This window comes from Sciurus vulgaris (genome assembly GCF_902686455.1).
Source record: "Sciurus vulgaris genome assembly, chromosome: 1".
In the NCBI taxonomy this organism is placed as follows: Eukaryota; Metazoa; Chordata; class Mammalia; order Rodentia; family Sciuridae; genus Sciurus; species Sciurus vulgaris.
Window position 1 is genome coordinate 73,218,332 of NC_136461.1, and position 24,135 is coordinate 73,242,466.

A 24,135-nucleotide genomic window follows, 5' to 3' on the forward strand; every position below is an offset into this window, starting at 1 on the left:
CTCTAATAACTGAATAATGTTTCCATATGAAAAATATTCTTCTCAACTGCATATGATTTGAGAAAATTTACTAAAAATAGTTGGGAATAAAGTTAAGCAAGCAAAGAGTATATCCTTAAAACCAAATCCTAATTGACTTGCAAACCAAATCTTATAATTCATCTGTTTTTGTATAGCTTATGACCTAAGAATAGTAGTTTTTACATTTTTAAATGATGGGAAAGGCCAATAGAAGAACAATACTTAAAGATGTGAAAATGATATGAAATTATAATTTAAATAACTATGAATAAAGTTTTATTGGAACACAGCCATACTCACTCATTTATGTGTTATTTCTGGTTGCTTTTGCACTGCAATAGCAGAGCTGAGTAGTTACAGTGGAGAACTCATGGCATTCTCATTGCTTTGCACTGTTGCTCAGTGCACAAGGAATTGTAGCGAGGCAGTTAAAACTAGTCAGTGTTTCAAGCAGTACATACATTGTCTAAGTGTGTCATTTTATTTTATTTGTTTTATTATCCGTAATACTAACAAGAAATTTGAGCACAGTAGCAGAATGTTCTGTACAACGTTCCAAACAATGTTTCACACAAGTAAAGAACACATACTTCTTATTATGAATACACAGATGGATGATTAATTTTGCTTGCAAGAGAAACAGACACTAATCCCTAGACATTCTTTCCAGTGACTTTTAAATGATTTGTCTAAAACTATCCAGTAAAAGGTAAAGTCATTCTGGGAAATTTTTTAAAAGTAAGAAAAGCCATAATAGTTATTAATTATAGTTAAGAGATGCTGAAATCAATGAACAGTTCATCTGAATCTTATAAAATATGATGAGTACATGATGTTTCATGGCCAAAGAGTTCCATTATTCTCAGACAGAAGCCAGTTTTTCTGTAGAAATCAGGTTGATTTTTTTTGGGGGGGTGGGTATCAGGGATTGAGGGGCACTCAACCACTGAGTCACATCTCCAGCCTTTTTTTGTATTTTATTTAGACAGGGTCTCACTAAGTTGCTTAGTGCCTCACTGTTGCTGAGGTTGGCTTTGAATTCTTGATCCTCTTGCCTCAGTCACCGGAGCTGCTGGGGTTACATGCATATGCCACCATACCTGGCAAGGTTATTTTTCATTGAATGCCTCCTATGTGTCAGAAACTAGCAGCGTTATGGTTATATTACTGTATTTCATTTAATTTCAGTTAAGGAAAGAATAGGGCATTGCCTTTCCATTTGACTTCCCTCTGGGGAACTGAACGGAAAGATTTGGAAAAGAAAATGGGGCCATCTATACACATTTAGAAGAAAGACACAGAGACAGACTCTGCAATGATGATGCTTGGTGTATATATAATATTGAAACATGTTAAAGAGAATGTCTCTTAGTTACTCCCTTGGTTTAGCTGTTATACTCTTATTAGGATTGAAAAAAATATATTAAGAAATAAGTAATACATAAAATTTATGGCAACAATAGAAATCCACATTTTAAGGAGGACTAGCTTGGGAATACTATCTTTAAAATTACACTGAGTGAAATTTTAAATATTTATGATGTTAATTTCATTGATTTCTCAACACTAGAATGATAAAAATTTAAAATGACATCAAAGTTCAAATTAGTTGAAGTTTTTCTTTAAAGAAAACTTTTCTTTAAGGAAAACTTTTTTTTCTTCCTTTGCTTTACCAACAGACCAGGCACCTCTATCCACATAGCATTGTGTTTATACAGTTATTAAATGTGTTAGGAAGATGGTAATTAAAATTAATTTACTTTCTATAGTACCAGAAAATAAGTATGCTGTCCTGAGATTTCTTTGCAATATTAGGCAATGTAAGAACATAAATACTATGATTTCTTTCTTTTTTATTTTTGGTTAAACCAGCAAACCCATGAGTTATAAAAGTAATACTTTGCTTCCTTTACTCTAGCAACTAAAAACACTTCTATTTAAATAGACATTTCTCATTTCATTTGATTTACTAAATATATCCCTTCTAGGAAAGAATTGGCTGTTTAAAAATATGTGGGATAGTAATTATTAGGTGATTATATGTAAGGCTACATTATACATAAATAATGTAGCATTCATAACATTTTCCTACAATGCCAGTCATAAGTAATGTAGCCAACTGCTAGAAATAAGATTTATGAATGAGCTGTATGCTGAAGTTAGGAGGTAATTTTAGTTTTGAACCTCTAACCATATGAAAGCTTAAGGAAAAGAGAGCAGAATTGAGGCAAATCTTAAGGTGGTAAAGATAGATCCGCTTGACTTATGTCCACTCCCAAGAGCAAACTAAGTAACCACTTGTTCAAATGTAGTAAAAACAGGCATTTTGATACTGTTTTGCCTCACATAAAACTAATTATTGCTAATTAATTATTATTAGTAAAAATATTAATTATTTTCATTAGAACAACTGATGGCTTATCAGTCCTGAAAAATGGACAGGGCCAGTGCCACTATAATACTGGACAAAAGAAGTATATTCTATGAAATCTCATTTATCCAGGTGTCAACACACAATCACAGATTACCAGGGTGTGAAAGGGGACTTTTCAGCTATACTGTGGCTCTTAGACATGTTTAGGCTCACACTGCTATGAAGAAATAAATTTACATCCTTTTATTTAAAAAATAACAAAGACTATATACCTCCTTGCTTCCTTATTTGATCCTCCAATAATTCTGTGAACATGCAAAACTTTTCCCTGATTGGGTTGTCATTTTGCAAGTTCTCATAACTAGTTTTGTCTTACCCTCAGTCCTCAGCTCAAGTACAACCTTCTCAGTGAGGCTTCCCTTGGCTATTCCACATAGAACCTGCCTCTCTCATTATTTCGTAGCTCTATTTCTTTCATAACACAATACCATTAACCAGTCATATTCATTACTATGGACAGATATTAACTCAATTAGTGCATGCAGTGTGTATTAAGCACTTTACATACAATATCTCATTTGATTCTTATAAAAATAATTTGAATTAGGTACTGTATTCATTTAATAGATGATACTTAAGATGTTAAGTAGCTAATCCATCTAAATTTTAAACCCAGGTCTCTAAGGTTGTAGTTATTATGCAAAGAACATTTACGCCTCAATGATTCATAGAGCTTTGCCTATGAGCCTCGCACCATACAAGGTGCCAGGGGCACAAACATGAGAAAAACACAATTGTTCTACAAGAGTTTACAACTTCTTGGAAGAGAAAGACATGGAGACATGTAATTAGCACCTATATTATACATTCTCTGATAGAGGAAGTACCGTGATTGTACAGAAGTTCAAAGCAGACATGCTTAATTCTGATTTAGAAGAGTGCATGAAGACAGTACACTTCGAATTAAATACTGAAAGATTAAGAGATTGTTTACCAAAAATTTGAGGGAAAGATGGTAGAGTTTTCTAAACAGAGGGAATAAATTATGTGTACACAGACAAGTCAGTAAAGGAAATACAAAGAATTTGGAGGAAATGTCTAAGTAACTAAGTATACTTTAAAGAGTATGTTAAGAACTGAGGCAAAACTAGACTGCCTGGTTTGAAATTCTGGCTCCATTATTCATTGCCTGTGTGCCTGTGGGCAAGTTAGTCTCTCCGAATCTCAGTTTCCTTTTCTGTAAACTGGAGAAAATCACTCTATCTACTTCATGGAGGGTTTGTGAAGGGTTAAATAATTTAATACATATTCAGCACCTGGAATAGTGCCTGGCACATAGAAAGTATTTAATAATTTTTAGCTGTTATTATGACTGAAATGCATAGCACATGTGAGGAACAAGGTAGCATGTGAGACTGGAAATGTAAACAGAGGCCAGAGCATGAAGGAACATCATTCCAAAAAGAGCATAAACTTCATCTAATTGGGAGCCACTGAAGATTGAACTAGGAAAGTTACATCCTCTCGCAAATCTTTCACTTTGTTGCTAATAAGCAAACAGACTGAGTTTTGTGTGCTCTGGAAGAGGTCCTAATGAGCAGAAAAGGGGCCAAAACAAGCAACAAGGTTTGGAAAAGAGGGAGAAAGTAGTAGTCAGGATGAACCACAACTAGGTTAATCAATGTCTTAGTAATGCAGAGTCAACAGGATTGGCCAAATGGAGATCTGGCCAATATAGGTATGTTTCTTTCTCCAAAATACTGTGAAGAAAGAAATATATCTTTTTGGGAACAGGAGTTTCCTTGGTGTAACCAGCTTATAGACTACAGAACACCGAGAGCAGATGGGCGGTTGGGCCGATGGTGCTCCTGCTTCCATGGTGGTCCTGCTGCTGCATGCTTGGAGTAGGAGGGGGCTGATGAAGTGTGTTTTTCCTTCTTACACAGTACTGGATATGATCCACAAATGGAAAACTCAAGATTTTCAATGTTCTTTTAATACAAGATTCTCATTTTAGACAACATTTAAGCCTGGGTTCACCTGACAGACTACAAATTCAAGAATGAAAGGCCTTGATTTGTCCTGTCAAGTTGTTAGTTTTGTTTCATTCCTTCCTTTCCAACAACCAGTTTTATTAGTTGCAGCAATAAAAAAAGAAAAAGACCAGTAAGTTTTGGTTTTGGTGACAAATGGATTTATGATTTTTGTAAGGAAAAGTTGTTTTCCTTTTTCCTAAATGATTGAGGTACTGTGTTTGTACAGAAGTCCAGCTCAATGAAAGCAGCATGGTAGACTCATTTACTACAGATGTGCTAAGTCGACTGGGCTCTGAACACACATTTGTACAGAGGGAAAGTCACAAAGGCAACTCAAGCCTCCCCAGTACTGTCCTTCAGTTACAGTCACATGACCTTGAAAAAACACTAAAACTGCAGAGTAAATGTGCCAGAGATTCTTTAATTTCTTGGCCACATTGAAAAAAGAAAAAAGAGAAGAAAGAACATTGTTTAGGAAAATCAGGTAGTTGCATAATGCTAAAAATCCCAAAATCCCAGAATAAATATTTTTCTCAGTGGATAAATCCAGAGTCTTTAGAGGTAAGCCAAGAAACACCATGGTGCAATGAAAAAAAAAAAAAAAAAAAAAAAGATGTCCTTATTCTTGGTTGAATATATTCCAGGAAACTTGCTAGTATTTAGAGATGATATTATTTTCTGTTCAGTAGTTTTTCTCTTACCATGATAGTTTTAGAAATAATTCTCTTAGAAATTACTTTTCCTCATGATTAGTCACTGACCAACTAATTTCACTGGACATATTCCTTATAAAGCATTATAATCCTAATTTCACATCAAACATTTGACAGAGCAGGGACATTTATAGGAAACACTTCTATATTCATAAATACTAACAGCACGTGCAATCCTTTGGGTTACAAAGGGGATTCCTCAAGGGAATGTTATTTTGATGGATAAAAAAATACTTCAACATTTTCAACATCCTGATATATTAAGTATGCATGTAAATTTTTTCTACTTATTTTATGAAAATGTTAAAAAGTAGCAGATGACACTTATGATCTGATAGCTAATTGCTTACTGATGGCAATACCAGATGCCATATCAACTTCATAGCCCTGAGAGGTATATTGGAGCAATATTTGTATCACTTAAGTCATGTCAGTTTTTTTTTAAATCATGAAATTCAATAAACATTCTGTTAAGTAGTCATATTTAAAGGGATATATGGCTCAGAATTTTTTAAAAAAGACAGTCCTTGACTAGAAGTAGAGTAACTGAGCAAGTAGAGCTAAAATATGTTCCTTTTGTTGTTTGATTAATTCACCCTCAGACACTTCCTTCCCTTGAAGAGATATGTTCAATCTCTCCATATTCTAGGTCCTTCTAATGAGCATTTAAATATAGTCAGTCTTCTCTCATTTAAAAATAATTGCCAAGGCTGACTATACTAAGCCCATAGCCAACATCATTCTAAACAGAGAAAAACTGAAAGCATTCCCTCTAAAAACTGGAACAAGACAAAGATGACTTCTTTCACCACTTCTATTCAAGATTGTCCTTGAAACACTAGTCAGAGCAATTAGACAGACCAAAGAAATTAAAGGGATGTGAATAGGAAAAGAACTCAAGCTGTCACTATTTGCTGATGACGTGATTCTATATTTAGAGGATTCAAAAAACCCCACTAGAAAACTTCTAGAACTAAGAAATGAATTCAGCAAAGTAGCAAGATATAAAATCAATACCCATAAACCTAAAGCATTTCTAAGCGATGAATCCTCTGAAAGACAAATTAGGAAAACCACTCTATTCACAGTAGCCTCAAAAAAAAAAAAAATTAAATACTTGGGAATCAATCTAAAAAAAGAGGTGAAAGACCTCTACAATGAAAATTACAGAACACTAAAGAAAGAAATTGAAGAAAACCTTAGAAGATGGAAAGATCTCCCATGTTCTTGGATAGGCAGAATTAATATTGTCAAAATGGCCATACTACCAAAAGTGCTATACAGATTCAATGCAATTCCAATTAAGATTCCAATGACATTCCTCAAAGAAATAGAAAAAGCAATCATGAACTTCATTGGGAAGAATAAGAGACCTTGAATAGTCAAAACAATCCTGAGCAGAAAAAAATGAAGCAGGAGGTATCACAATACCAGACGTTAAACTGTACTACAGAGCAATAGTCACAAAAATGACATGGTATTGGCACCAAAATAGAGAGGTTGACCAGTGGTACAGAATAGAAGACACAGAGACAAACTCACATAAATACAGTTACCTGATACTAGACAAAGGAGTCAAAAACATACAATGGAGAAAAGATAGCCTGTTCAACAAATGGTGCTGGGAAAACTGGAAATCCATATGCAGTAAAACAAAATTAAACCTCTCTCTATCACCCTGCACAAAACTCAACTCAAAATGGATCAAGGACTTAGGAATTAGACCAGGGACCCTGCACCAAATAGCAGACAAAATAGGCCTGAATCTTCATCATGTTGGCTTAGGATCAGACTTCTTTAATACAACTCCCAAAGCACAAGAAATCAAAGAAAGAATCAATAAATGGGACAAATTCAAACTAAAAAGCTTTTTCTCAGCAAAGGATACAATCAATAATGTGAAAAAGAGCCCACTGAATGGGATAAAATCTTTTCCACATGCACCACATATAGAGCACTAATCTCCAAAATTTATATAGAACTTACCAAACTTTACACCAAAAATACAAAGAACCCAATCAATAAATGGGTCAAGGAACTGAACACTTTACAGAAGAAGATATACAGGCGATTAATAAATATATGAAAAAGTGTTCAATATCTCTAGTAATTAGAGAAATGCAAATTAAAACAACTCATAAGATTTCATCTTACTCTAATTAGAATGGCTATTATTAAGAACACAAACAATAATAGATGTTGGAGTGGATGTGGGGAGAAAGGCACACTTTTACATTGCTGGTGGAGTTGCAAATTGGTGCAGCCACTCTGGAAGGCAGTGTGGAGAATCCTCAGAAAACTTGGAATGGACTCACCTTTTGACCCACTCCTCAGTTTATACCCAAAGGACTTAAAATTAGCATACTACAGTAATGCAGCCACATCAATGTTTATAGTAGCTCAATTCACAATAGCTAGATTGTGGAACCAACCTAGATGCTCTTCAACAGATGAACAGATAAAGAAAATGGGTATATATACACAATGGAATATTATTCAGCCATAAAGAAGAATAATATTATGGCACTTTCAGATAAATGGATGGAATTGGAGAATATGATACTAAGTGAAATAGGCCAATCCCAAAATACCAAAGGCCGAATGTTTTCCCTGATAGGTGGATGATGATATATAATGGGGGTAGGGGGTTGGGAGTGAGAGAAGAATGGAGGAGCTTTAGATTACATAGAGGGAAATGAGAGGGAGGGTATGAAAAATGGTGGAATGAGACAGACATCATTACCTTAAGCACATGTATGATTACACTAGTGTATGAATCTACATCGTGCACAACCATAGAAATGAAAAGATGTACCCCATTTGTGTACAATGAATCAAATGCAGTCTGTAAAATTTAAAAAAAATAAAAAAAAAATAAGAATAATTGCCCACCTTGAGTTTATTCTTTAATCATTGCCCTGCTTTCTCCCCCAGAACTAAACTTCTCTATTGAGTGGCATGAATATCTTGACTTTCTTATCATCCATTCTCTCTTTAAATGGTTTGATCCTATTAATGTCCCTCATTAATCAAATTTAAATGGCTCTTTTTTAAAGTCACTGGTGATGTCCATATACAAAAATACAGTAGTCATAACTTAACTTTTTCTTTGTTTCGGTATTGGGGGTCGAACCCTGGGTTGTTCTATCATTGAGATACATTCCCTATCCTTTATATTTTGAGACTAACTTGGTCTCAAATTTGTAATCTTCTTGACTTAGCCTCTGAGTAGGTGGAATTATAGGTATACCATTGTACCAACTCTTAACTTCATTTTATTAGATTTTTGTATTATATTGTTTACTTGCAAACACCAGATATCAACCCTGGATAACTGAAGCAAGAAAAAAAAAATGTTAGAATAAAAATAGCCTTTTTAACAAATGGTACTGGGAAAACTGGAAATCTATATGTGGTAGAATGAAATTTAACTCCTCTCTCTCACCCTGCACAAATTCAACTCAAAGTGGATCAAAGACTTAATAGGAATTAGACCAGAAACCCTGTAACTGCTAGAAGAGAAATTAGGCCCCAAAGGCCATCATGTCAGCTTAGGAACTGAATTCCTCAACAAGATTTCCAAAGTGCAAGGAGTAAGATAAAAACTCAGCAAGTGGGATAGAATCAAATTGAAAAGTTTTTTCATACCAAAGGAAACAATTAAGAGTATGAAGAGAGAGCCTACTGAATGGGAAAACATCTTTGCTACCTGCTCCTCAGATAGGACATTAATATCTAGAAAATATAAAGAACTAAAAAATCTTAACACCAGAAAACCAAATAACCTAATTAATAAATGGGAAAATAAACAGACACTTCTCAAAGACTAAAGAGGAATGGTCAACAAATATATGAAAAAATGTTCACTATCTAGCAATTAGAAAAATGTAAATTAAAATCACATTGAAATTTCATCTCATTCTAGTCGGAATGGCAGTTATCGAGAATACAAGTAACAGTAAATGATGGTGCAAACGTGGGGAAAAAGGTATGCTCATACATTGCTGGTGGGACTGTAAATTAGTGCAACCACTCTGGAAAGCAGTATGAAAATTCCTCAAAGATTTAGGAATGGAGCCACTATTTGACCCAGCTATTTCACTCCTTGGTATATATCCAAAAGATTTAAAACATACTATAGTGACCACATCTACATCAATGTTTATAGCAGCATAATTCACAATAGCCAACTATTGAACAAACCTAGATGCCCTTCACCAGATGAATGGACAAAGAAAATGGTGTATATACACAATGGAGTATTAGTCATAAAGAAGAATGACATTATGGTATTTGTTGATAAATAGATGGGACTAGAGACAATCATGCTCAGTGAAATAACCTAGTCCTCAAAGTCAAAGGTCAAATATTTTCTTTCATATGAGGAAGCTAATCTAAAATAAGCACGGTGTGATAAAAAAGAAGAAACATCAATTGGGTAGATGAAGGGTGACTGAAGGAAAGTTAGGAATGATGGGATATGGAAAGAGTGGAATGAATCTGACATAATTTTCCTATGTATATATATGAATATATCATGGTGAATTCCATCATGTATGTCCACAATACGGTAATTAAAAAAACTAAGTAAAAAGCAGAAAAGTCAGTGAAAGACGGAAGTGAACAGGGGGAAAGAAGTGTGGAAGGAAAAGGAAGTTCTGGGGACTGAATTAGAGCAAACTGCATTCCATGCTTTTATAATTATGTCAAAGTGAATCCTAATGTTATGTATAACTTAAAAGAACCAATAAAATAAAAAGTCAAACAAACAAACAAACCCCTAAAAAGCTGGGTTCTTCACATCCACTCACTACTCACTCACCTATTCACCCAGAGCAGCTTCCAGTACTGTAAGCTGTGTTCATGATAAATGCCCTATACTTGTGTACTTTTTTTTTTAAAACAAACTCTTTTATACTACAATTTTACCATACATTTTCTATGTTTAGATTTGTTGCTACATAAATACATTTAACTATTACTGTGTTACAACTGCCTATAGTACTCAGTATAGTAACATACTGTAGAAGTAAGTTTGCAACCTAGGAGCAAGGGCTATAGCATATAACCTAGGTGTGTAGCAGGCTATACCATCCAGGTTTATATAAGTACTCTTTATGATGTTTGCACGATGATGGTGAAGTAACTAAAATCGGTTATATCACAGTTTCATAGTTTTTTATTTGTTGTTGTTTTTAAACAAATGGGTTGATTTACCATAGTGAAAGAAGAATATTACTTTGGGCTTGAGTTTAGGTACAGTACCATGCAAGAGTTGAATACACAACTAGGATTTATTATTTAAGAACAGAAATCAATGGGTAACTATATCCAAACAGTGAGAATGTAAAAGGGTAAATTTTACTGAGTTCTTGAATGTATGTAGTTAACATTCTTCTAAATGTTTCAAGTGAAAACAAAACAAAACAAAACCTGGGATGAAAAACAAAATCTGGATTAGGTTGCCAGTAGGGAAGGACGGAGGGAAAATGGCTAAGTGAAGATGGTTTTAAAACTTCTGATCCAATAAATAAGGCAGAAATTTACATAAAAACAAGGTGAATCTATATCATTATTTTACCCTAGATGAACACAGAGAAAATACTCCCGACAGTTCTTGAAAATACCAGGGTGGTAAAAGTAAAGGGAAAATGATTTTTGGCAGAACCTACCTGGAGTTACTGCCAAGACCTAAATGTTCCAAAGGTGGCTTAAGACATTTGGTGAACTGAAAGCATAGCCAGGTTGTGTAGCCCCCAATTTTATTTTCTTTACAGTTCTTTATTTAAAAAAAAGCTTTCATATACATAAAATGTATACATTATTATTATGAGTAATTATATCTAAAATAACCAAGATAATATATCCATTGACATCCCTGGGAATCATAAATATAATTGCAAAGTAACTATTAAAGAAATGATTGGCTTAATCTAAGCCAATGCCAAAGCCAAGAGAGGGCCCAAATATCTATGGTCTAGTAAGGAGATACACATAAAAGTAAAGAACAAAGAGATATTCATACTACTTACAGGAAGTCCCTGTTTTCCTGGTAGCCCAGCTTTTCCAGGGTTTCCTGAAATGCCATCTGCTCCATGGTATCCTTGCATTCCTTTTGGCCCAGGAAGGCCTGGAAGTCCCTTGATAATGAAAAAATTACTTGTATTATAGAGAGATGCAGGACAGATGTTTAAATGACAAATACTTTTGTACTTATTAGGTTTGGAGTATAAGTTTACACTTCTATACCCTGTGCCAGAACAATTTTTCTTCTGTTTACTGGATTCCTTACTGATTTACAATTTGGACTCAACAGATAGTTGTCTTTAAAAGTCCCCTAAACAAAAATACCAAGATAATCAGCAATTTATTGTGTGACCTTTTGAGCTTTAGTGTAATTCTCTGGAATTTCTCATTCTGCCAGACCATGCTTTATCTAGCTGTCAAGAAAAGGTCAGCTATATGCACCTGTCAGCTTAGGATGCAGGCTGTCATTCACCATCTGCAAAACCTTGTACTGTGTTATTTTCCCAAGAAACAAATTATGGTTCACTCTGTTGTCCTTTAAATCAGATAATTACATGACTGAAGAAAGGTCTGAATGTTTTGTTTCTACTCTTGGGTAACTGGGCTTTCTGAGGGATCTCTAATTTGAATGAGCTTATAATTTATCCTCTTTTTTCCTACTTTTTTTGAACCAACTCAAGCAACCCAAAGCAAGCAGCTGGAAGATAACAGCAAAAAGTCTTTGCTAATAATCCAGTCATCTCATAGCTGCCTGGCCAGAGGAGGAAACTGATGCTAAGGTAAAACTGATTTTTGTTCTGTAATAAAAAAAAAAATTCAGAAAAAAAAAATCCAAAGACTTTCTGTTATATTTGCCAGGAGAATGAGAGGCCAAGTTCTCCAGTTAAAACCTAGCTCATGTCTTTTTAATTATGCTTGAAGATCTCTGACTTTCATTATAATTCATTTATTCATGACTCTAAGTTCTCTGTTTTCTAGTGGCTCAACATGATGCAGGAGCATGAATCCATAGAGAAGGCTCCATAACACAGGAAAAGAACATCCTTCATTTGCAGAGATTTATATTTGAACAGCAAGTTTGGTTTTGAGTTAGTGGTCATATTTTGTTCCCTGTGTGTTCCAGCATGGGTTTAAATTTTTTTTTCCAAGACAATCTGATTTATCCAACATGACATAAATGGCCCCAAACTTTTCTGCTTGCTAAAGTTGTCAATTCTATTTTTAAAAACAGGAGAGATAAAAGAGGCCTATTACTTACAGGAATGCCACGTTTCCCAGAAGGACCAGGAGCTCCTTTTTTCCCCTTAGGACCCTAAAAATGGGAAGCATGATTGTCAATTGCCAGTAATAAACTTACTTAAACTGAAGCTACAGAAAAGAATGCTGAGACCTGGACGCTACAGCAAGTACTGCTACTAACTTGTATGTTACTCATATTGCCACTTAACTTCCTGGGGAGCAACCTTCTTCATTTGAAAATGAGTGAATTTGATCAGATCACCTATGAATTTTCTTCTAACCCCACATTCTATGAACTTAAGAACTAAAATTATAGTTACCGAGGAACTCAAAGTGTAGTTCAAAAAGGGAACTATTATTTAGTAAAAATCCCCACTTCCAGGCAGAGCCTTTATTCTCTTTTCAAAGTAGCTAAATTCAGTAATCATTTCATAAGTATCATGTATCATGGACTCTTTTATGTGTTAGGTATGCAAAGGCAAAGCTCCTGCTAACAAGGCACTTATGGTGTAGTGAGGGGCATGAACCAATAGCCTAAAATGTACTTCTCTGGAAGCCCAAAGAACATACTTGCAAATCAAGGAACAGATATCTGTTTCCCATGGAACTGTTTGTTTTTCCATGTGTGAGCTGTTTTAAATCATAATTGATTCAGCAGTAACTGGTCTGCCAGGATAGTTAGGAACTTTGCCCTTGCAAATCATTCCATTGTTCTGATGATATCCTAGAATAATTTTAAGAAGAAAAATATGGAAAAGAGTGATCCGGTACACAAAAAAGAAAAACAATCATTGTCATTACTAGATACACGTCTCAGAAATCATCAAAAGTTCTCACAAACAGGATAATTCTATCTGGGATGTTAAGTTCTTAAAAGTTAAAGAAAAATTGTGCCAAAGATTCAACTTAACAATTATATGCACATGTAAAAAGAAACAATTTAAGATGTTATAGCTTCTGAAAATGAGCTCAGACATTTTAGAAGAAATAGTACATAACATCACAAAGAAAAAGAGCATTTTCTGTATGAGATTAAAAACCCAAATTTTTAAGAATTTGATATGGGGAGATACATTAATCATGTCTTCTACTTTCAGCCTTGAACAATTTTATTTGCCTTAAAAAAACAGTAATGCAGTCTTTCTAAGAGTAAGAAAACCAGAAAATGGGTTAGTTGGTGACCTGGTTTAGTTGAGTACATAGAGTTTTGGTAAATATGGTACTTAAGAGTAAAATATGTCTCAGAAAACAGTAAAGAAATAATAATAAGCAAATACTTTTAAATATTGAAAAAAGTTCTTATTTCAGTCACATCAAATGGTACTAATGATGATAACCTTTAGATATGTTAACCAGTGTGTTTTTCTTTCACATGAAGCATATCTTTTTATGCAAACAAATGTGTTCTAGACTTTTGATTTTCAAAATAGAATTGTGCTTGGCTGATAAATATTCAAAATAGTCTAGTGAAATCCATGGTTTGGGTAATTAGTTTGATAAAAATATAATTTCAGTTTCAAATTGTGCTTTTAAAATACAAAAGCCTAATTCTTAAATATTAAGTCTAACTTTGTCAAAAAAAAAAGGGCTATATAGGACTCAGGTCATAAAAGTCATGCCATAAGCAACAGACTATGAATAATTATAAAAATATAAGAAAATTTTTCATCTGTAAGAGAATATAAAAATATTCAAGTTTGAAAAAGGGAAGAAGAAAAGTAGAAGAGAACCAAGACTGTTAGACACTGACAGGAGAAGAGCCCTTTGCTCCTGAGAAGAGCCCTCAAGCCTTGGGGTAGGTAGAAACAATAATACTTCCAGATTAGTTTGGGGGTCTAGGCACAAAGATGATACCTTTGGACTACTAAAGTCCTTATTGAGAATTATACATATAGTGCACTAAGTGTTAGCAACACAGAAGACATTTCTGCATGAGATGAGTAAAATAGAGGAATCTCTCTCTGAGAGCCCCAAATACCTAACATCGTGCAGGGAGTAACAGAATGTTATTTCCATGTGGCCAAGAATAGAACAGTATGGCCTGACAACCATATCTGAGGAGGCCTTGCTTTAAACTAAGATGAAAAATAGGTGTGCATGCAGGTGTGAGTCAAGAACTTCTGCCAGGAGGGAGGGTCAAGGTAGCTGCCAACACAGTGGGATGAGGGCAACTGGAGCCCAAAGGGATGATGTACATTTCAGTGGATGCTGGTGTGAATGGATGATGATAGAGGATTAAAATTATTTCTCATTTTTCCCCTACCATTTCAACTCTGAATGTTACTACAGACTTAAGAAGAAAATGAACAAATGCTACATATTTGAGTAGATGGAGTTATCGGCAGTTGATTGATTTGATCTCCACCCAGTCAGATTTCTAATATCAGGTAGGAGAAACGCCCAGAACAGATATTAAGTTCCATTATAAAGAATACAAAATAAATTATCCTTTTAGTATATCATAGGTATATGCATCTTATTGCAAAATTTCAAATAAAAATATAAAAATGTAAATTCACATATTATTATAAATCAATTACATTTTGGCAGGATCCCTATGTTGGAAATTATTTCAGAAGTTGAATATTGTGCTCTGAAATCTACATCTGTGGGTCAGTCATCATAAAAACTAGAATGTTATTCACACCTGGATAGGCACTAGGAAGCAGCTCATAATAGCTAAAGGAACACTGTAAAAAGAAAAAATTTAAAAAGTGCATTTTACTAATGATAGTAGGGCAATTATGGCAACATCTATCCATAAACACTAGGCGTATTTAACCAATAACAAGACTGTGGTCTCAGTTGTTTTTAGCTGTTCCATTCAGGAAGCCTGCCTTGTTACAATTGTCACTATAACAACAAGAAAGTAGGATGGTTGGAAAAACCAGCTTTACAATGGCGGTTTAAATAAAAAATAAAGTCTACAACATTGTTATTGTGATGGGCTAAATGTCTGGCGCCCTGCAAATTCAGGTGTCGAAATCCTAACCCTAATAGCACAGTCTAACGGTGTTAGAAGGTTAGGCCTTTGGGAGGTGATGAGGTCTTGAAGGTGGACCTCTCATAAATGGGATTCGCATCCTTATAAAAGAGACTCCAGAGAGCTCTTTAGACTTCTTTCCACCATGTAATGATATGATGAAAAGTTGGCAGTCTGCAATATGGAGGAGTACTCTCATTGGAACCTGGCACCCTGATCTTGAATTTGTAGTCTCTAATACTGTGAGGATAAATTCCTGTTGTAAATGAGCCACCTAGTCTATGTTACTTTGTTCTAGCAGCTGCACTAACTAAAATGGTGTCTTTTTGAATTTATGCATTTTAAAAAAATGACAAAGCTGGACGTACTAGATAGTTTCATAACTAAATAAGAACTAGACATTACTAGCCACTGATCTCATACTGTGGTTGTCTGTTCAGTAGGAAATTACAGATTGGGCCAAAGGTAAAGAAAATGTGTTGTCACATAAGGTTAGTAGATAATTGAGCTGGTGCCATATGAAGGAAAAATTTACTCTTCAACCAATCCTCTATGTTCAATTACAATAAAAGTAGTAGTATTCTACGCTACCTTCAAACTTATTTAAGTATAAGTACCTCATAAATCAATGAATAGACTTTTTGTTCTCATAACAGGAAAGACAAATGAACTTTATAGGTAATCTCAGAGTGTCATAAAATTGTGATTTCTTTTTTTCCTTTGAGAGGAAAGCTTTATAAAGCAAACATAGATCTAGAGAGTTAGGCAAGAAATATTGTTTTTCTGTTTTTAACCAAGAAATTACAATTCACTAAAATCTGGAATATTTTTTGGAGGGAGGAAAATAAGATTCTGGTTTGAGTCTTAGTTTTGAAGGCCATTATAGGACAGTTTACTTATATTTGCATTACAGAAGTCTTTTTAAAAATGTAGTGGTTTTGACTTGCTCTCACTTTTCTTTATAGTTGTCACATGCCCAGGGAATAAATTAGTTGGTTAAGTAAATGTAATCACGTTTTACTTAAGTTATAGAAGTTTTACAAGTAATAGCTTCTCTATAATAAAAGGAATCAGGAAATAAAGTCTCCAGTGTTGGTTCCGTTGATAATTAGTTTTGTGATCTTAGGTAATTCAAGTTCTCTCTGGGATTTAAATTTCTTCATCTGAAAAATGAAAGAGTTGCCCAGATGATCTTAAGCAGTCATTTCCAAATATAAAATATAAATTTAAAGTTTCCCAAAAAACAAGATGACAGCTATTGGACAGGACCCATCTGGTCATTGCAGGTGTCCTTAATGAATAATACATGGTCAATGGTTATTCTTATATCAATTAATTCGATTTTAAAATTGTAGAGCATTTTTAATGTGCCCTTGGGCTATAAGGCAGTATTGCCTAAAGTAGGAAAGAATTAGTTTCCCTGAGTTACACAGAACTTAAAGTATGGCACCTCAAAACCTTTCAGTTCTAGCAACCAGGGAGAGTTGATCATGCAGACTGGAGAGGCAGTTGTTTAGGAAGGGTATTAGATTTTCATTGGCATAATTCATACTAATAAGAATCAGAGAATTTCTTCATGACATGTAAAAAAGGAAAGGAAAACATTACATACATGAAAGTATTAATTATAAAAGATTAGACATTTTACGATCAAACTATAGAGAACACCTGCATTCTTAAGCACCTATTGCAAATATAAGGAAGTGGCATGACAGAAGGAGCAGTGTTCTAGGTTTAGGTTTTTTTTTTTTTTTTTGTCATGATTTTTTCCATTTTGGAATTTGAAAACTCCAAATAACCTTCTTTGGAGTCTTCTTTTTCTGATTTTTTTTTTTCTTGTTCAGGCTTGCCTTTAATGGAATGTTTTTATTAATTATTTATTCTCATTTTTTAAGGAACTAGACCCAGAGGTACTGGTTAGATGTCAAGTCTATTCAGAAAGGTTTCTAGGTCAGTGAACACCTAATCGATCCATCTAATTCAATCCCATTTTATTACTTTCCCCTACAAGTGAGAAACACAAGTCTAGGTGAAGACTGCTTAACAAATCTGAAGAAAAATAACAAAGAAAAAAAAGAAAATTCCTTATTTTAAATCTGTTCTCAATTTATTATTAAATGACAGTACATTTTTTAAAGAATTTAATTTTAAAACAATTGCATGTGAAGTCAGAATGCCATGAAAATCAGGGAGCAATGAGTTTATGGTGCCAATGAAAAATGCAGTTGCTACAAAATGTTTAGGCAATGTCTATCAGGGCGTAGTGAAAGGGAAGGCTAAATTCAGTTAAACCAACAGATTTTTAATTTGCTTTATTACAAATAATTGATTTGTACCAATTTTATGTTTGTGTTATTTAAACAAACTACTATTTCACCCCTACCCTATGATAAAGATTATTTGACCAATCTTTATTCAGCTCCTAATCCTTCTCCTAGGCCCACCTATTTACTTCCTTAAAAAATCCAGTTTTATCAAAGAAACCTGCTGGTCAGTTTGGCAAGTTCCCCCTCCTACCCTCAACATCTGATCACCCTCTATACATAATCAGGTTCCTCATTCTCCACCGTCCTATAGATGTTGTCTGATCACCGCAGCCTGTCCCCAGCAAGAATGCTATTAGGTTGGTTTAGCCAGAATCCCCCTTCTTTTTTTTTTTTTTTTTTTAATACTTTTTTAGTTGTAGGTGGACACAATACCTTTATTTTATTTTTATGTGGTGCTGAGGATCGAACCCAGGGCCTCACACATGCTAGGCAAGCGCTCTACCACTGAGCCACAACCCCAGCCCAGAAGCCCCTTCTTATGATGCTTCCTCTGACCTTTCACCATGTTCCTTAGCTATAAATTCCTACTTGTCAGTGTTGTATTCAGAGTGGAGCCCAGTCTGTCTATCCCACTGCAAGATCCCATTGCCGTGGCCCTAATACCAAAAGTGACAGTTCTGAATAAAGTCTTCATTAAGATGCTTTCACAAGTATTACTGAATAATTTTTTTTTCCTTAAAACCTTTACAACAACTAAATAGGTTTGACTGATAGTTTTTCACTCCATAATGCAGGTATTTCTGTTTGAAATGTCAAAAAGTCTAGTAATTTCAGACAATCTTAGGCAATTTTCACAGAGCTGGATGAGGCTGCTAGTAAGACAAAATTTGGCTAACAGTCAAAACATAAATCAATCAATAATCATGTTTAGTATAATTATTAACAGACACCCTATTAAAGGCTTACAGTGATCCCAGATCTGGGAAGATGAATGATTATTTGAATTATAATTAAAAGGACCTCCTTGTACCTCTGCTTTCTAAAGCTAACAAATAATAAATGTTACAAATTGTCTTAAGCAATTTCAACTTACTTCAGATCCTCTCTCTCCTTTTGGTCCTTGTTCACCTTGGTCACCTGGCTCGCCCTTTAATGGGAACCAAAACAGAAATTACATATAAAGCAGAGAGTTAATAAGTTATTTTGATATTAATTTTTTAAAATGCCAGAATTACAAAGAATGCCTTCAAAACATACTGGGGGCCCTTGTTGTCCTGTGGCACCTCTTAGTCCTGGTATACCCACATGACCCTAGGAATAGAGAATAATATATTATTAGAGCAATTTTGAGACATGTAACTTAGATAAGAGGGTACAATTAATTTAAAATGGCAGTGAAGTGTTGCAAACTCAATTTAAATATTATAGAGATTATAATTGTTTTTTTTTTGTTTTGTTTTGTTTTGTTTTTTTTTTTTTTTGGTACTGGGGATTGAACTCAAGGACACTGAACCACATCCCCAGCCTTATTTTGTATTTTTATTTAGAGACAGGGTCTCAATGAGTTGCTGAGTGCAAGGCTTTTGCTGAGGCTGGCTTTGAACTCACGATCCTCAGGCCGCTGGGATTACAGGGATGCATCACTGCTCCTGGGAGATTATAATTCTTGAAAATGGGGAAGAATGTAATAGCTGCTAGATATTATGATGAAAATGATATATTATAATGAACAAGTATAGAGTTCTGTTTTTGTTTTTGATTTGAGTTAACGTTCTAGGTTGAATGATAGCCTCCCAAAAGATGTCTATGTCCCATATGTGGGATTACATACGTGGGCCCTACATTCACTAATGAGTAGCCTTGTGACAGACACAGAAGAAGACAGACGACAGGGGAAAAGGTCCAGAGAAGACAAAGGAAGAGACTGCAATGATGCAGCTATAGGAATGCTGACAGCTACCCACAGCTGGAAGAGGCAGAGAGGACTCTCCTAGAGCTTCTGGAAGGCAGGGAGTGTACACTGCCCACACTTCAATTTTGGATTTCTGCTCTCTAGAATTGAGAGAAAAGATTTCTGTTGTTTGAAACCATCCATTTGGTGGTAATTTAGGAAACTAACATGACCATTCCTGGATATTCTATGGGGACTGGTTCCAGGATCCAAAATCTAAGAATGCTCAAATTCCTTATATAAGATGTAGTTTTTACATATAACTTGTGAACATCCTCCCATTAACTTTAAATCATATCTAGATTATTTGTAACTTGTAATGTAATGTAAATACCATGTAAATAGTTGTCAAACTATTAGAATTTTAAGGGAATAATCGCAAGGAAAAAAGTCTATCTGCATCCAGTACAGATGCGAATTTTTTGAAAAAGAATGTTTTCAATCTGTGGTTGGTTGAAACTGTGGAAGTAGAGGCCAATTGTATAGCCAATACCTAAAGAAATAAAAAGCGTAAGAACAAGTTGTTCTTTTCAACCTGTTCTCCCTGTGGAAGTTCATATTGGTCCCCATTTTTATAAACTAGGTTCATAGCCATTTGGACAAGAGACAATGGGCTGAAGACTGGAAGTAGTTACCGTATGTAATACCAAGAAATATCAAATGACTCTGACATTCAGTAATCTGTCATCATTCTATGTTTTCTAAGAAGGAATGCTGACCTATCACATTTTCCTTTTCAACTGTGTAAATATAAACTAGCAACAACCTAGGGACATGTCAAATGAAAGTTATGATTGAAGAATTTGCAGGAAATTTCTTTTATCCCCTTCTTTACCGTCCTCTTCACTGATTCCTTTCTTCCTACTCCCTGTATGTTATAGAAAGAATGCCTTACACAATTAGGAGGCTCATCTCCTCTTTTTGGGCTAGAAGAAGAAAAGGTTGCATACAAAGGATAACAATATTCTCACAGGAAGGTCAATGGAAGCCTTTTTTGTTTGCATTCAGTAAGGCAATTAAATTTTAAGTTTCAACTTCCTGATAAAGAACATGAATCCCATTTAAGAAAGTAACAGTGGCAAGAAACAAATGCTAGTTTAGAAGGTTTACTATCTATTACATGGCCACACTAAAGAGAAAACCATTATTGTACATGACCCTTAGAAGTAAAACATGAGTAGTGTCGGCAAGTAACAGCATCAGGACAGTCAAGTGGGGGACAAGGTACAAATGAATATGAGTCCTTGTGGTGACATCAACAGGATCTGGGTGAGAAGTGGTGTGAAAAGCTGGAGTTTTAATAGGAAGTGAGAATACACATATGAGTAAACCACAAAAACCAGAACTATCATAACTAATTATGACTTTTCTACCACTCTTGTCTGTAGTAGAACAGAGACCTTTTCAGAATGATCCCAGCATAGCCACTTGGTTCTCTTGGCTTTGTGAAGTCTGAACAAATCTCACCAAAACAATCTGTCTGTCTAAGAGCATCACTGTAATCATTCCCATTCATCCCAATAAAAACTGACAATGACCATTTTTATGTTATGGTCAAAATTAACTGTGCTATAGTAAATGTTATAAAATCATGCAAAAGAGCTTATGGGAAATGGTGACTTTTGTCTGGTCATATTAGTGGGAGGATGAGTTACACTGTCAAGGGAAACTTGGAGAGAATTTTATAATGGAACTGATGATAAGCTCAAGCTTGAAGAATGAGTGTTTTGGGTAGTCAAGTGAGAATATTCTGTCAGGGAAAGCATGGAAAATACATAGAGACTCATGTGACAGAACAAATTAAGTGGGGAATGGATTTGAGAAGGCTCAGACTGGGGTCAGAGAATATAGTTAGAAAGTTACTGAAATAATTCAATCAAAAGATGGATTGAGAAAATGAGTTTAATAATGATAGAGTTACAGTTTGTCCATTCAGTCTGGCTAATCTAATTCTGCATTTCAAAAATGATCACAGAAATTTTATATTGAGAAAGGGATGAGCTAGATAATTAACTTATCAATTTATTATTAAGACTACTATGTATGGGGTTCATAACCAAATATTTTACAGGAAAGGAGTCATATCCAAACTAGGGAGCAAATTAAAAAGCAATTAGCAACAATAACAACACAAAAGCAACAGTAAATGGTAAAATACTTGTATTGAATGACACATAAACAATATTGGAGAACTATACAAGAGGGAAAGATTACAGAGTGGGTCAGGGAAAGGAGAGTATCAGGGGAAAGGGGAGTCTCAGGGGAAAGGGGAGTTTGAGCTAAACTACAAAAGTCAGATATGCTTGATAGAGGCAAATACCAATGTGATTCTAAAAAAACATGTTGAATAAGTTCTACACACAGCTAATTTTAGTTGATGAAGTTGGTTTTACAAAATCTTTCTAAGAAGTCGAAGAGGTTAAGAATTGATGTAAGTCTTTAGAGTACAAAGATATTTATCCACCCTTTTGATAATTCTTAACTGAATTCCTAATATATGCCAGGAACTTTGTGTTCTAGAAATTGGGAGTATAATAATGAGAAAAAGACAAGATTCTTACTGTCATAAATCTTATATTTGGGTGGATGAAAATAGATAATAAACAGAGAAACAAATGCACAAGAAAGTGTTAAAATAACAGTACTGCAAGTCAGGGAAGTTACCAGGTAATATGATCAAAAGTGAGCTACAAATCAGTTTTAGGTAGGGATACAAAATGATCATTATGTATCTATTTAAAATAGGGCAGTTAGAGAAGGCCTCTCAGCCAGGGACATTTCAGCTGAGATCTGAATGATGAAAAAAAAAAGCAGCAGAGGGAAGAAACAAGATGATTCTAAGAAAAAGTAACAAAGTTGAAAGAGTTAGATTTCTAGGATTACAAATTTAAGATGCTGATAATCATCTCAAAAGTGCTTATTTTTATTTGAAACTAAGTAGAACTACAGAGAAGCCTATTTAAATTTAGAAACACAGTGTATAACCAAGAATAATTACCTTATATCCCTCTGCTCCAGGCTCTCCTCTCTCTCCTTGTTCCCCCATTGGACCCTACAGTGACCCCACACAAAAATGGTCAATTTCATAGCTGCATCCACGAATGCAGACAATACAATTAGTGTAGTTAATTCCTTTGCCCAAAATATAAACTCCAATGTATAATAATTTGTTTTGTTCCACTAACTAATCAAAAGATTGAATTTCAATGACACCAATAATATTAAAATGTGCTAAGCACCGAATTAGATAAAAAAAATCTTATAAGATTCTGTAAGGAAAAAATATTGAGAAAACAATTCCAATTAAAAATATGATTTTTTAGATAAGTATAGTATTCTATAAATGATGCCAAAATAATTAGCATTTTTGCTTAAGGTTAAACTGATTGAAAAAGATTTAACAGGGCTGTTCAGCCATTTAACTTAATTCCATAGATTACATAAGATTATATTTAAATGATCTTTTAAAAATAGTAAATAATTAATCCCATTTTACCTTCTTCATCAGAAACTCTAGGTTTTATTCTTTAATCTGTGAAGTTTTTAATTCTCAAGGCATCATTTGGCCTAATAATAATTACACTCATAAACTTTAATACTCAAGGCAGAAACTAATGTAATAGACTTAGATTTCTTAACTTTTTCTAAATATTTTTAATGTAAAAATTTTATATAATAAACTATCAAATTATGTCTTCTAAAATACATTAGTTATCACACAGTAGCATTAAATTGAACATATGAACAGAAACTTAAATTGAAATTAGTTGGAAAAGTCATATAATTTATTATGAAGCATTGAGAATTTTAATCTTATTCCTATGTAGATAAAGTTGATAGGCATAATGTAAAGACAGTAATCTCTGATTCTGCTTTAGTTATTTGGTATATTCTTAGTTTAGGTTTATGTCTGTCTCATTTCTGTTAGATAAAACCAACATAGTTGTGTTAGTCTTTTAATACATAAGTTTCTATTATAGAGTGGCTGACATTCTTTGATCCTGGCAAACCTAAATCTGTGTAAAAGAAAGGGTTATGATATTCCATTTGTCATTTTTTCTATTTGCTTTTAAATTTTTGCATCATTTATCTCTTAGTGGTTTAGAGAGACTAAATTATATTTGATAAAGAAAGTTATATATTTGTACAGAGACATTCACCTCTATGTGAGATGGCTTGATTTAATAAAAAATTCTAGAGTATTTCCTTTTTCTAAAACAAAGTGTAACTTTTGTGGTCAAAGAACCAAATTGAAATATCAGGAGTAACCACATATTCTGATATTATGCCTTGGGACTCTTTTATTTTAAGTGACACTATGTGTAAATGAAAATAAAACCAATTATACTTATTTCTAAGCATTTTTATTGTCCCCATTTCTTTTTCATATGTCTATTAGACATTGTTTTAGTCAAACATGAATATAGAGATTTATTCAGGTAATCAAAGCTATAGTAGCTACTTTTCAAAAACTGGTTACAATTAGTTCTTACAATGCTTAATTAGAAGACTATTTATAGATCC

The 24,135-nt window shown here is 34.1% G+C and overlaps 1 protein-coding gene across 6 annotated transcripts in view; it reads right to left on the reverse strand.

Moving 5' to 3' along the window:
- COL24A1 (collagen type XXIV alpha 1 chain) overlaps nt 1-24,135 on the reverse strand; it is a 375,093-nt gene that overhangs the window by 46,243 nt on the left and 304,715 nt on the right. For all 6 annotated transcript variants that reach the window (XM_079139420.1, XM_079139419.1, XM_079139418.1 and 3 more), the window contains 5 exons: nt 22,610-22,663; nt 18,918-18,971; nt 18,754-18,807; nt 12,430-12,483; nt 11,177-11,284 (listed from right to left, as the gene is read on the reverse strand). In XM_079139420.1, coding sequence (XP_078995546.1) covers nt 11,177-11,284; nt 12,430-12,483; nt 18,754-18,807; nt 18,918-18,971; nt 22,610-22,663 — 324 coding nt within the window. The remainder of the gene's footprint in view (nt 1-11,176; nt 11,285-12,429; nt 12,484-18,753; nt 18,808-18,917; nt 18,972-22,609; nt 22,664-24,135) is intronic.